This window comes from Mustela putorius, unplaced genomic scaffold (assembly GCF_011764305.1).
Source record: "Mustela putorius furo isolate JIRA1106 unplaced genomic scaffold, ASM1176430v1.1 tig00000594_pilon_pilon_pilon, whole genome shotgun sequence".
NCBI classification, from domain to species: Eukaryota; Metazoa; Chordata; class Mammalia; order Carnivora; family Mustelidae; genus Mustela; species Mustela putorius.
Genome location: NW_025421427.1, coordinates 707,823 through 720,221, shown reverse-complemented (window position 1 = coordinate 720,221; position 12,399 = coordinate 707,823). Strand labels below are relative to the sequence as shown.

Genomic DNA, 12,399 nt, shown 5'->3' with positions numbered 1-12,399 from the left:
CATGGAGGCTGCCTGTTAGCTGTATATATGGTCTTATGTCCTTCTGTAGAAGGGTTTTCGCTGTAAAGGCAAAGATTGGTTGCGATCGCGAAGGCGGCTTATCCCTGTTTGCCCTGACTGTGTCTGGCGTCTCCTGTCTTGGTAGACATTCTGTATTGGTTTTTTGAGATAAAATCGTCTTTGAGGGACTCCTGGGTAGGGATCTTTCTGTGGTTCTCTTGGGCGAAAATATCTCTGTGGCCCTTCCGGCCTCTTGTTGGGCCCCCTGAGTCTCCCTCGTTGGCCAGACGGGGGAGCCCCTATGTCGTTTTTTGCATTAGGCCCCTCATTTTGCCACCTAATATTGGCCCATTGTATTGGGCTGCGAGGCATTCGCTCAGTAGGTTGTCCTGTACTGTTCCAGGTTTTATTGCTAGGAGACTGTTTAGGCCACGGCCTAGATAATTTAGGGGTTTGTTTGATATCCCTCATATTCCTCAAGTATTCTATTATGTCATGTCCTGTGTTCATTCTTGCCATAATTGCATTGAGAGCCAGTGTCATGTTATCGGGTCCGCCTCTAATAAAAGCTTTTTTCATTGATGCTGTTAGTTGGAATCTGCCTGGATGACTGGTTAAATCGCCATAATAGATTATTTCTAATAGGCAAAGTTTCCTAATGACCTTAATACCTTCTTCCGGTGCTCTCCATCTAAAACTGGGAATGCCTGTATCCATGCCATGGCTATCCATTCAAAAACTGTCCTGACAGTGTTTTCTGTTTCTAAATAAAATTGTAGTGCCTCCGCTACATTTGGTTGGTCTATTGATAGGTTAAGATTTTTCATTTCCTGATTCGAGAGTCTTATGCCATACATCCCTTTGTTCCATAATTTTAATAGCCATTTGGCGTCATTAAGGCCGTTTTGTGCGCAATCATTTCTCAAGGATGTCAGTTCTTGTCTACTATACTCTCTGGTTTCTATGTCCCTGATCTGGACTCCTTCACCTGGCGTTCTCATAGGGGTTGATATTTTGATTATTGTAACCGGGTTACATTGGGCCATATTATTACCGCTATCTTGGTAAGCTTCTGCAAGAGCCATCTGCAGGAAGAGGTTTTTTGATTTACCGATGGCTTCTCTGACTAGTCTTTTGCCTTTGAGCCTGTCATTGTTTACGTCATCGCTGACTTTGCATAAAATTGCTGGCACCTCTTTTCGGTGTGGCGTTTCCAATAATGGCTGCACCTTTTCTGGGTCAATTAATAAATCATTAAGTTTAGTACCTTTCCTGCACTCGGGAAATTTATCTTGTACAACTTTCTCTATATTTCTCCATGGAGATTGAGGTTTAAGTTCTCTCCAGTCCTCCCTGACTGACAGTCTTGCAAAGGCTCTTTTCATTTTAGTAAACATTGTGCCAGTCTAAGTTTTAATTTGTATTGAAATCGAAACCAACTCCAATTTAAGTAGCTACCATGTAGTTTATGTTCAATTTGATTAAGGTCGTTATGGATGCTGTGCTCGAGCTTGTTTAGTAACCACCCCCTCATCTATTTTCGCTGGGCTGGGGCTCGCCTGAAATAGGCGGGTGCGTTCCCCAGGGTCTGTGGCGTCCTTTTCGCGTGCCGGAGCTCACGGCCCACGCGAGGGTGTCACCCTTCCCCTTTGCCTTGCGTCCTCCCGTTAGTTAGTTTGGGGTGGGGGTTGCCAACCTGGTTCAGTCGTCTTCCTCGTCGCTGTCCAGTGGGATGAAGTCTGGCCCTCCAGACTTCTGCAATGGTAGGCGGTCTGGTAGATTGGGGAGGTCCAAGGTAGTAGACCTGTGTCGGTGGTCTCTGTCCTCTTCCTTCAAAAGTTTTAGGATCAGCTCTCCCGTTTTCCTTGCGTTCTGGAGGATTCTCTGGGTTGTCCTTAGGGGCTTACGCAGTTGTCTCCGCCGGGTGTGTCGTTGCATCGGGGGTTGTGGCCTCAGCTGCCGATCTCATCAACTCCTCCCGTGACTCGGACTACGACCGCCGACTACTCCAACTGGGAACCAGTTGCGTGCTGACTGGCCACGGCTGCCGACTACGCCAACTGTCGCGAGCAAAACCCCTGCGTCCCGCCAGGAGGTCGCAACGTGTAAAGAAGAGATAGAGAGATGGATATGATGTAACTCACTTGATCTTTATTGGGACGAGGTCCGCACCACTATCGTGGCCCGGTCACGGTCTGCTGACGTTGTCACGGAGAAGGAGACGTCGCCTCACAATCTAGACAGAGAGGTCACCGTGTTGAGACTGAGAACCAGCGAGTGGTCGGCAACGAAACTGTCGGGGTGTCAGTAACACCGACGATGATGTTCTCCCGACAGGGAACTCGCTTCACCTCAGTCCAACCCGATGCCTCTTTATATACTGTGCTAAGTCTCCTTCATAAACATATTACATCACTTATATTTCTTATGCTTACACACCAAAAACATACACATGTTGTAAACATGTTTTGGTCTACGATATTTCGCACAAGTTAAAATATTTACAACTTGTTACTCCGCGCTAATCTTATCACTACACGCATGTGGTCTAGGCTTACTTGCTATGTGGTATTTGCTATGTGGTTAGTTTGTTATCACTACACGCATATGGTCTAGGCTTACTTGCTATGTGGTTAGTTTGCAGTTTGTTCCTGTTTTTCATTTAGTAGGGGTTTGCACTTACTACATATTATTTATTTATTCATTTATTTATTACACTTTATTTAGTAAACGTTCGTACTCACTACAAAGGCCTCGGCATCAGCAACTACGGTGACTCTCTCAGGCTCATCAGTGACCGGGCAGATGGTCAGGGGCTTTTTGCCACAGGACCACAGGCAGAAGAAAGGCCGGAGGGGGCCAGAGAAGGAGGCATTGGAGAAAGTATAGATATGGGACCCATTGGTCATACTGTAGAAGGAGACGTCACCTGCTTCATAGTCCAGGAAAATCCCAACCCGATGGGGGGGCCCTGCCAGGGGGAGAGGGGTCCGCAGCGGGGTGAGGGCCCAGTACCTGTTCCCATACAACTCCACAGCCCAGAACCCATTCTCTGGAGTCATGGGGTCAAACCCTTTCTTCACCACATTCTCCCTGCACACCCCGACTGCCCAGTCAGCCCTGTCTCCCACTTCCACCTCCCAGAAGTGTTGCCCTGACGTGAAGGTCTCACGACCCAAAACGCAAGGCCAGGAGTCAAATCTCTCTGGTTTCTCAGGCAGCTCCTGACGTGAATCTTCCAGCCGGACAGATCTGGAATCCTCATACAAAAAGAGGTGGGGGTGGGCAGTGTCTGGATCCAGAGTCACATCCACTAGAGAGAGAGAGAACAAGTCTCAGCATCAGTGAGCGTCAGGTGCTACAAGACTTATTCTTTCTTCTCCAAAAAGAAATAGAGGACTGTTCGAGAAGCTGTCAGGCCCCCTCAGGAGGAGAGCTGTTTGGCCTCCTCCTGTCACCCGTCATGTGTGAGCTGACTGTCACCAATGCCTAATGGGTCCCTGTCAGAGGGGCTTGTCTTCTAAATGTCTTCCAAAGGCCTTCTACGTGCCTCAAGGAAAATGTGGAGGCCGTTCGCCATCATCTTTTCCCTATCTATCCTCACCACAACAATGGGTTAGTGTTTTTATTTCCAAGTATGACAGGACTTTGAATCCCTGGGGGATAGAGCCTCAGAGCCCTTGAGAAGTCTGAGAAGTTCAGAGCCACTGACCTGCATGCACCGTAGCCTTTTTCCATCCTGCAATGAAAGACAGAGAGTCAGTGACGGATTTCCTAACAGGGGAGAGAACACCTTGTTGTTGAATTCATGACAAGAAGAGAGAACTTACTGAGCTCTTCCAGGAGTTTCTCTGGAAAACAAACAAAAATACCTTAATGACCTTTGAAAGCAGACATGAGGGAGGGGAGAAAACTGGTGTGAGGGACACACAAAGGAGCAAAAGGTCAGTTCAGGATTACTGAGACTTTATCAATAAATGAGGAACAAGGATTATGGTTTTTTTTCCTAAGAAATGTGCAGGAAGTTCCTACTGGCTTGAGATCAGATCTTTCATCTTTACTGGGAAACTGAGTTAGAAGTGAGGAGAGAGTCTGGCTGCAGGGGGGTGGGCAGTGAGGAAACAGCAGTCTGATATTTCAGTTAGCATTGCTTTTGACTCCTTCTACACCCCAGATCTTCATATTGGGTATCAGTGGCTTCAGGTGCCTTATAATCCCCCCTCCCTCGACTCTCAGAATTCTGGAATCGAGTATCTTCCCATTGGCAGCCATCCCAAAGGACTTGAGTCCAACCCCACTTGGTAGCACGCCTGACAAGCAGCCTGTGACTTACCCTTAGAGCTGAATTCATCCTTTCTTTGTCTGGATCTTTCCTTGTAGAGTCTCCAAGTGCAAACTATGGACCCAACTGTCAGAAATCCTAGGACCATCAAGATGACAGCCACCGCCACCATCCAGGGAGTCAACCTCGGGAGGAAGGGAGCTGAAACAAAAGCCCCAAGAAGGACGAGTTGCTGGGCGACTCCAAGCAGGTCCAGCTCTGCTTCTCATGATGACCTGGTTCTCTCCCACTCCTCCCAGGGCAAACAACAGAGCTTCCAAGGCTGCTGCTCTAAGCTTTTCAGAAAAATTTTGGGCCTGATGGAGTGCTGCTCCCTAGGGGTGAGGTGGGGACTTAGAGGTGGTGACTGGCTAGGCCTTTGGCTAGGGATTTACTAAACCTGCCCTTGGAAGGGACAGAATAAAAAAACAAAAAGAAATGGCTAGGGGCACCTGGGAGGCTCAATTGGTTAAGCATCTGCCTTCAGGTCAGGTCATGCTCTCAGGAGTCTGGGGTCTGGCTCCCAGCTCAGCAGGGAGTCTGCTTCTCCCTCTCCTTCTGCCCCCACCCCTGCTTGTGCTCTCTCTCTCTCTGTCAAATAAATAAAACCCTAAGAGAAACGAAACGAAACAAAATGAAAAGGCTAGTTCAAAGCCCAAATTCCTATTTTATAGATGGAAAATGTCCAGTTGCTACAAGACTACCCTGGATGTCAGCCGTGCTCAGACGGTGGTTCTTCGTATAGGCTGATCAACAGTTCTGGGCCAGGCATCAGGAGGAAAGGCCAGACTTGCAGAAGGGTTTTCATTTAGAAGAAAGCAACACTAATGGTCCCCACAACCTCTTGGATTTCTGTTATATTCCAGAAAGCCTTACTGGTTCAGTAATCCCAGTTAACGTTCCAAGAAAATGTAATTGTGTTTAATTCTGTAAGGCATACAACAGTGATCTATTTCAGTGTCTGATTTCCTAGAAACTTTTGATCATGGGCAAGAAAAAAAGCAGCGTCATTTTGGGAGAGGACGTGGGAAATAAAGAAAGTAATGGATTGATTCATGTTAATGTGGAAATTCCTTCTTAACTATCCATGCAGAATGGGAGCCAAGGGGATGTAGGAAGTAAATCAGGAAGGGAAAATGTCACCTCCATGTGTGACAGAATGGGACTCAATGACCAAAGAATAAGGAGAGGTTCCTGCCTGAACCAGAGATAGCCTTGGGGTGAATAATGAGAATATTTGCTTTCCTGCGGACCCTGGAAACCTAGACAGAGCTCTAGCATGGGATGGGGAAGACAGAGGGGCAAGGGTGGAAATGGGTTTTCTTGTTACTCAAGGACAGAAGGTCCCAGAGACAAAGCTTCTGTATCTAAGATATATCTCCTAAAATGGAAAATCCAGAATTTCCTTGAGATTGAGGCCAATGTTATGCATTTAGAATCTTCTCTCTTCTAATGAAATTCGTGGGACTTCTTCATGTCAGTGGTCAGGAGCTTAGGTAGGGACAGCAGACAACTTCCATGAGGGCCTTGGGCAAGTGTCCCAGGTAATATGGGCCCTGAAACTGTGTCTGATAGGACCCCAGCATCGATTTCACTGACCTGGTATGGAAATGTCTACTTCCTTCTCCTGGCCAAGAAGGAGGTTCTGGATAGAGCAGGATATATTCTTCATGGAGGGGTCTCTGATGATCACCGAAGCTGCTACAGTGAACAGGCCTTCTTCATCAGGATTCCTAGACTCTGAGGTGGATAGAAACTGCTCTCCCCCAGATGTCCTCCACTGGACATGTGGCTCTGGGTACCATCCTACTGAGGTACACTCCAGCCGGACCTCTCCATTTTCTTGAACTTCCATATGGATGTGAGGATCAGAGCCCAGAGCTGTGGCGAGAGAAGCTGGCCTTAGTCCTTCGGCGGACAGCCTTCTGGGAGCCTTATAACCACAGGGTTACACAGTCTGAGAAAGAGAAGTGCACAGGAACTGGGAGTGGGAGGCCCTTATTACCTATTTCACAACACACAGAAGATGTGGTATCAATAAAAGGCATTTCATAACCTTATCACAGAGGGATGCCATATTGGGAGTTAGGGTCTGAAGTGAGGGCAGGAGTCTGATGGACAGACATGGGGAGCTTTTCTAATTAGTAGGAGCAGAGAGCTCAATGACTTAGAGGCGGGTAAGGGAGCTCCAGAGAGGGGAGAGGGCTTTGTGGTTGGAGGTATTATGAAATGACTTTGAGGAGGAGAACTAGGAGATGGGTATTTGAGGATGATCAGAGAAGGAGTATCCTTGAGGAGAAAGAGGATTAGAGGTTCTTTGCATTGAGATTGTAGATGACAGTCTAAGTTTCCTTTATCTGCGATATTGATACAGGAATTTCCTTAAATGGGTTTCAACCTTGTCTTCCCCACACACAGTTATGTCCTAACATATATCAACATAAAGCTGTTTTTCACTTCTGTCTTCATTCTGATTATTTTGTTACAATTCTATAGAGTACAGAAAACATGAAGCTGCAGAGAAAAGTCCTCAAACACATGTCCACACTGTTAGTTGAAATCCAAGTTCCAGGGTGTGTGTCTACATGACAATGTGGATTCTTTTCATGAAAAGGGCTCCCACTTTCAGCAGAATCTCAAAGATGTCTATCACTCAGGAGCGCCTGGATGACTCAGTCAGTTAAGTGGCTGCCTTCAGCTCGGGTCATGATCCCAAGGTCATGGGATCGAGCCCCACTTGGTGGAGAACCCGCTTCTCCCTCTGCCTGCTGCTCAGCCTACTTGTGCTCTCTCATTCTCTGTCAAATAAATAAGATCTTAAAAAAAAAAAAAAAAGACGTCTATCACTCATAAAGATAACAATGACAGTTTTATGCCATCATATCTCTAGGATTTTATTTTTTTTTATTTATTTTTTTTTTTAAAGATTTTATTTATTATTTATTTGACAGAGAGAGAAATCACAAGTAGGCGGAGAGAGAGAGAGAAGCAGGCTCCCACTGAGCAAAGAGCCCGATGCGGGGCTCGATCCCAGGACACTGAGATCATGACCTGAGCCGAAGGCAGCGGCTTAATCCACTGAGCCACCCAGGCGCCCCTCTCTAGGATTTTATAATCAACTTTGAAGCTAATTCTCTAAAAAGGAAATGTGAGTTATACATAATGCCACCACACGGGACACCCTGTTCTGAGGCAGGGACCCCAATCACACCCCAGTATTTTTTACCTTTATTTTAATCTATACATAAAAGACAATGCATCTGTATACTGCAAATCATGGGGCAGACTGAGGCACAGTAATAATATCTCACAGGTGTATAATGCTTCTGCAAGCTTCGACAAGGCAGTTTCTTAGGTATTATCTAACTTTATTTCATTCTTGCAAAATCTTTGATAGATGCACGCCCAGTTTTGCAGTAGGAAACAAGGCTCAGAAAGAGATTTGTTTGCTTCTGTTCACCGGTAAGTGGGAAAGTCAGAGCTCAAGGCAGGCTTTCCTCCTGACTGCTTACCATTTCCACTATGGGTTCCACCCCGAACTTGGGCTTGATGTCAAAAAGAAAACAAAAACCAAAAACTTTTCTCGGTGGATCAAGAATATTAAGGAGCAGCCCGGCTCTAGGACCTCAGGAAATTCGACCTTAGGTAAGAATCCAGGAAGCAGCCTCAAAAGATGGGAACCATGGCCTCACCCGATGGTGAACAACAGACACGACTTACATGTTCAGTTCTGAGACTGGGTCAAGCATATTACGGTGTACTCCCGGAGAAGGCTGCATTTACTGAACTAATTACAGGGGAAATGCTCTGCGCCTCTCAACCTGCCAGTTACCTCCCACTCCAGGCCTGCCAACCCTTTCCATCCTAAGAGGGATTTAGGCAAAGAATCCGGTGGTTTCCAAAGTCACGGGGCCCTAAGAAAAGGTACCCCGCCTAGAAGTCACCGGAGAAGCCAAACCCCGCGCGCTCACCGGCCACCTTCAGGTGCACGCTGGCCTCCTCGTAGCTTCCGTCCTGCCGGAAAAAGCATCGGTACTCGCCGTCGTCTGAGGCCCTGACCTGGTGGATCCTCACGGCGACGCGCCCCGCCGCGATGTCGCGGTCCACGAGTGTGGCTCTGCCGCGGTACTCGGCCACCTGCTCCCCGTCCTGCTCGCGCCCGTCCCGGCGCACCAGCACGGCGGCCGCCACCTTCCCGCGGAACCACCGCAGCTCCATGCGCTCGGCGCTCACGTTCGGGGACAGGTGGCAGGGTAGCTCGACGTCGTCACCCACCGCGGCCAGGATGGGCTCCGGCGGCCCGATCACGTCGAACTGGGCTGCGAAAAGCAGGGGGCAGACGGCGTGTGCGGGGGGAGCTGAGCACCGACAGCGACCCGAGTCGGTCTCCGCGACGGAAGCTCCGAGTCCACCCGCACCCCCCGCGGAGGGCGCTAGCCAGAGCCAGGCGGTGCCTCACCCGTTGGGAGAGGTTTCAGCCCGGGTTGCGGGAGGCGGCGCAGAGAGGGAGACCCAGGCGGGACCTACCGGAGTCCGGCTTGGACAGCGGGAGGCAAGCGAGGATGAGCAGACAGCTGTGGAGGCAGGACTTCGGGGAAACCGCCATCTCCAGCCCTCCTGGGGCAGCACGTTGCTGGTGGCCTCCGGTGTCAGAACTTCCCTCCTAGGAGAGGAACGCACAGATCACGAAGTTTCTTCAAGCCCCTCGTGCTGCGTCCTCCCTCCAACTCTTTCCAACTTGGGACGCTCTAGATCTTTGCACCTGAAGCCTCCCCCTTGCCTCCTCCCACTGCGGACTCTCCGATGGTCCAGAAGTTGGCACCGCACACCCACCACCTGGTCTGCTCATGCGGAGGCCAAGAAAAACAAGGCTGTACCCACCTCAAGTCTAGCCCTGACGTAAGTACAGCCGTCCTGACAAAACAAAAGCTGGCACCTTGCACCCCCTCTCCACCCGCTCCCCACCCCTCGGTAGTACGGGTGAACAAATAGTTAACTTGCAGAAATCACAATCCTACAAGACAGGATCTCCCTTGGTTTACAAATGTCCCAATGCTAAATCTCACTAACAAGGATGCTTGATAGGAGGAATGTGACATTCCACCAGGGAACTCCAAACTGTCTTCATGTTAGTGCCTCATTAGAGGAACAAACGGCCTTGGCTTGATAATAACCCGGCCTCCAATATTCTGACAGTCTTCTTTACCCTGATAGCCCTTCTGAACACCCCCTTTGTCCTCGCCCACCGCCGAGTCCACCCCTACTCTGCCTTTAAAAATTCTGACTGTAGGGACGCCTGGGTGGCTCAGTTGGTTAAGCAGCTGCCTTCGGCTCAGGTCATGATCCCAGCGTCCTGGGATGGAGCCCCACATCGGGCTCCTTGCTCAGCAGGGAGCCTGCTTCTCCCTCTGCTTCTGCCTGCCATTCTGCCTGCCTGTGCTCGCTCTCTGCCCCTCTCTCTCTCTGATAAATAAATAAAATCTTTAAAAAAAAAATATTCTGACTGTAGTCTGGTTCAGGGTCCAAGTCCCTACTCCGTTGCATCGGGTATACTTGGGCCCAAGCTTAAGCTTGCCAAATAAACCCTCGTGTGATTTCATCGGTGTTGGCTCCTGGGTGGTCTCTCAGAAGCGAAAACTCAGGCATAACAGTCAAGCATGTACACCACCACATCACAGGCCCTAAAACCCCAAGACAATCCTAGGAGAAGGGAATTGTGAGGCGCAGCACCCCTAATAGATTGCCTGTCAATGAACAAGTCTTGGAACCACTCTCTGCTCTACAAAAAGCCTCTTTTTCCCCAAATATGGTAGTTTGATATTCAATTTCTGCAATGACCATACAGACGAAGCAATGCAGGCAGAGACAGAAGCCCGGGGACTGAATTGGAGGAGAAAAGAGGAAAGTCACAAGAAAGGGGAACTGGAGAGAGCACAGGGTCCAGGCTAGAGGGCCCAGGACTGGCGAGCAAGGAGCCGGAAGGACGGCAGATGCCCTCCTGGCTGCTGGCTCTCTCAGGGGAGCCAGGGCAGGCGCAGGTACTGACCTCGGATCTTGGAGGAAGAGGCACCAAGGAGCCTGGCCAAGGAGTGACAGAGCTGCTCCTGGCTCCAGGGGCAAAGTTAAAGGGCAGGAAGAAGGAAGGGGGAAGTGCTCTCAGCAAAGCCTGCCCCCAGGCCCCAGCTGCATTTACTTTGGGTTGGGGGGTGTAGTTGCCCAGAGAGATGAGGGGTCTGCATTTGTGGTCTTCAGCTCAAAGACCTGAATATATGTTGATGAGCTGGACTAAATCAAAGGTAGTCAGGTGAAAAAAGAAGAGGGTCAAACAACACTAAAACAAGATCCTAAGGCCTTAAACCAGTTCATTCACTTCTTCAAGCTCACTTCTTCTACCTCTAAATTAGGAATGTCATTAATAATGCCTTCTTTGGAAAGGCACTGGATTAAATGAGATCACACAGGTAAAGTGCTCAGTACCACAGGGGTTTAGAAGAGAACCTCAGGGGGTGCCTGGGTGCCTTCAGCTCAGGTCATGATCCTGGGGTCCTGGGATCGAGCCCCGCATCGGGCTCTCTGCTCAGCAGGGAGCCTGCTTCCTCCTCTCGCTCTGCCTGCCTCTCTGCCTACTTGTGATCTCTGTCAATAAATAAATAAATAATCTTAAAAAAAAAAAATCCACACAGTTAAAGAGCTTTTAAGAAAAGTGTCAGTCCTGCTTCCCCTCTCCTCATTCCCCAGAAACAGCTCCTCACCTGCTTGCTTGTTTTATCTGGCATTTATCTACATTTTTTTCAAGACTTTAACATATTTTTTTAAAGATGGATTTATTTACTTGAGAGAAAGAGGGAGTGTGTGCACATGCAGGGGTGGGGGCAGAGGGAGAGAATCTTCAACAAGATCCCTGTGCCCACCAACCCACGAGATTATGACCCTGAGCTGAAACTGAGTTGGTCGCTCAACCGAACTGAGCCCCCCACCTTCTGTCGCTTTTTCTCGACATACCCATTTTTCGATATTACTTTGCAGAGCCCTATCAATGAAGTCAATGACAATTTAATTCTTGTGACAGTTAGCTTCCTGTGTCAACTTGAGCGGGCTGAGCAATGTCCAGAGAGCTGGTAGAACATTATCTCTGGGTGTGTCTGTGAGGATGTTTCTGGAAGAGACGAGCATCTGAGTTCGCAGACAGTTAAAGGAGATTTCCCTCCACAGTGCGCATGGCCCTCATGCACTCCACTGAGGGCCTGAAGGGAACAAGACGGGGGAAGGACAGTCTGGTCTCTGCTTGAGTTGGCGGGCAGACGTCCTTCTGTCAGACGTTGGCTTCCTGGTGCTCAGGCCTTGGGGTTTGGACTGGAGCTACGCTCCCACTATTCCTGGGCCTCCAGCTTGCAGCGGGCAGATCAGGGGGGCTTCTCTGCCTCCATAATCACAGGAACCAGTGCTCCTAACACATGGTTTTCTATATATCTGTATATATCCTCTTGGTTCTGTCTCTCTGGGGAACCCTAATACAACAGAAATAGATTCCTTCTGTTCAATGTTTCCAGTGCTATTGGTTATGTAGCTGTGGTTTTTATGGATCTAAGTATCACATCTGATGTCAATTTCTTTTCCTGTACAACTTCTTGAGCTTTTCAGGGACGGAGGAGGGAAGGCATTAAATGGTTCGTCTCCGTTCCTTTGCTTACTTTTCTGTGCTCTCATCAGGCATATTTCCCACCCTCCAACAGCCCGAGTACCGTTTCCACCGCGGAACGTACCGTATGATTTATCAGGACTCGGTCATCCCCGCCCCGCCCCGTCCCTCCCAGAGCCAGGCTTCTTTAACTTACCTGAGCCTCTGCTTCCCTGCAGGGTTTTCTAAATAGCAGATTCGGATCCGGTCAGCCTGGAGCAGGATCCGAGTTCTCACCCCGCTGCTGGTCCGCAGAGCTTTACTTCGATCCTTACTCAGAAGTCGCAGGTGAGGCGGCGGCTCCGGGCTTTCCATGACTGTGGAGATGGCCCTGAGGGGCTGCTCTGGCTCAGGGTCTCGGGCTTCTTTCTTTTGCTGAACTGAGCTAGGAGAAAGGATG

At 49.2% G+C, this 12,399-nt stretch overlaps 1 protein-coding gene across 4 annotated transcripts in view; it reads right to left on the bottom strand.

Annotated features, from left to right (window-relative positions):
- Positions 1 to 12,399, bottom strand: part of BTN1A1 (butyrophilin subfamily 1 member A1) — a 36,476-nt gene that overhangs the window by 3,297 nt on the left and 20,780 nt on the right. The window contains exons 2-10 of one of the 4 annotated variants that reach the window (XM_045082242.1): positions 12,157 to 12,384; positions 9,616 to 9,617; positions 8,849 to 8,981; positions 8,293 to 8,640; positions 5,921 to 6,202; positions 4,334 to 4,483; positions 3,831 to 3,851; positions 3,713 to 3,739; positions 2,132 to 3,313 (exon numbers count right to left, since the gene is read on the bottom strand). In XM_045082242.1, coding sequence (XP_044938177.1) covers positions 2,724 to 3,313; positions 3,713 to 3,739; positions 3,831 to 3,851; positions 4,334 to 4,483; positions 5,921 to 6,202; positions 8,293 to 8,640; positions 8,849 to 8,927 — 1,497 coding nt within the window. In that variant the 5' untranslated portion in view covers positions 8,928 to 8,981; positions 9,616 to 9,617; positions 12,157 to 12,384 and the 3' untranslated portion in view covers positions 2,132 to 2,723. Of the gene's footprint in view, positions 1 to 1,696; positions 3,314 to 3,712; positions 3,740 to 3,830; positions 3,852 to 4,333; positions 4,484 to 5,920; positions 6,203 to 8,292; positions 8,641 to 8,848; positions 8,985 to 9,615; positions 9,618 to 12,156; positions 12,385 to 12,399 lie in introns of those variants that run through there. The other 3 variants (XR_006607396.1, XM_045082244.1, XM_045082243.1) reach the window with 3 other exon arrangements.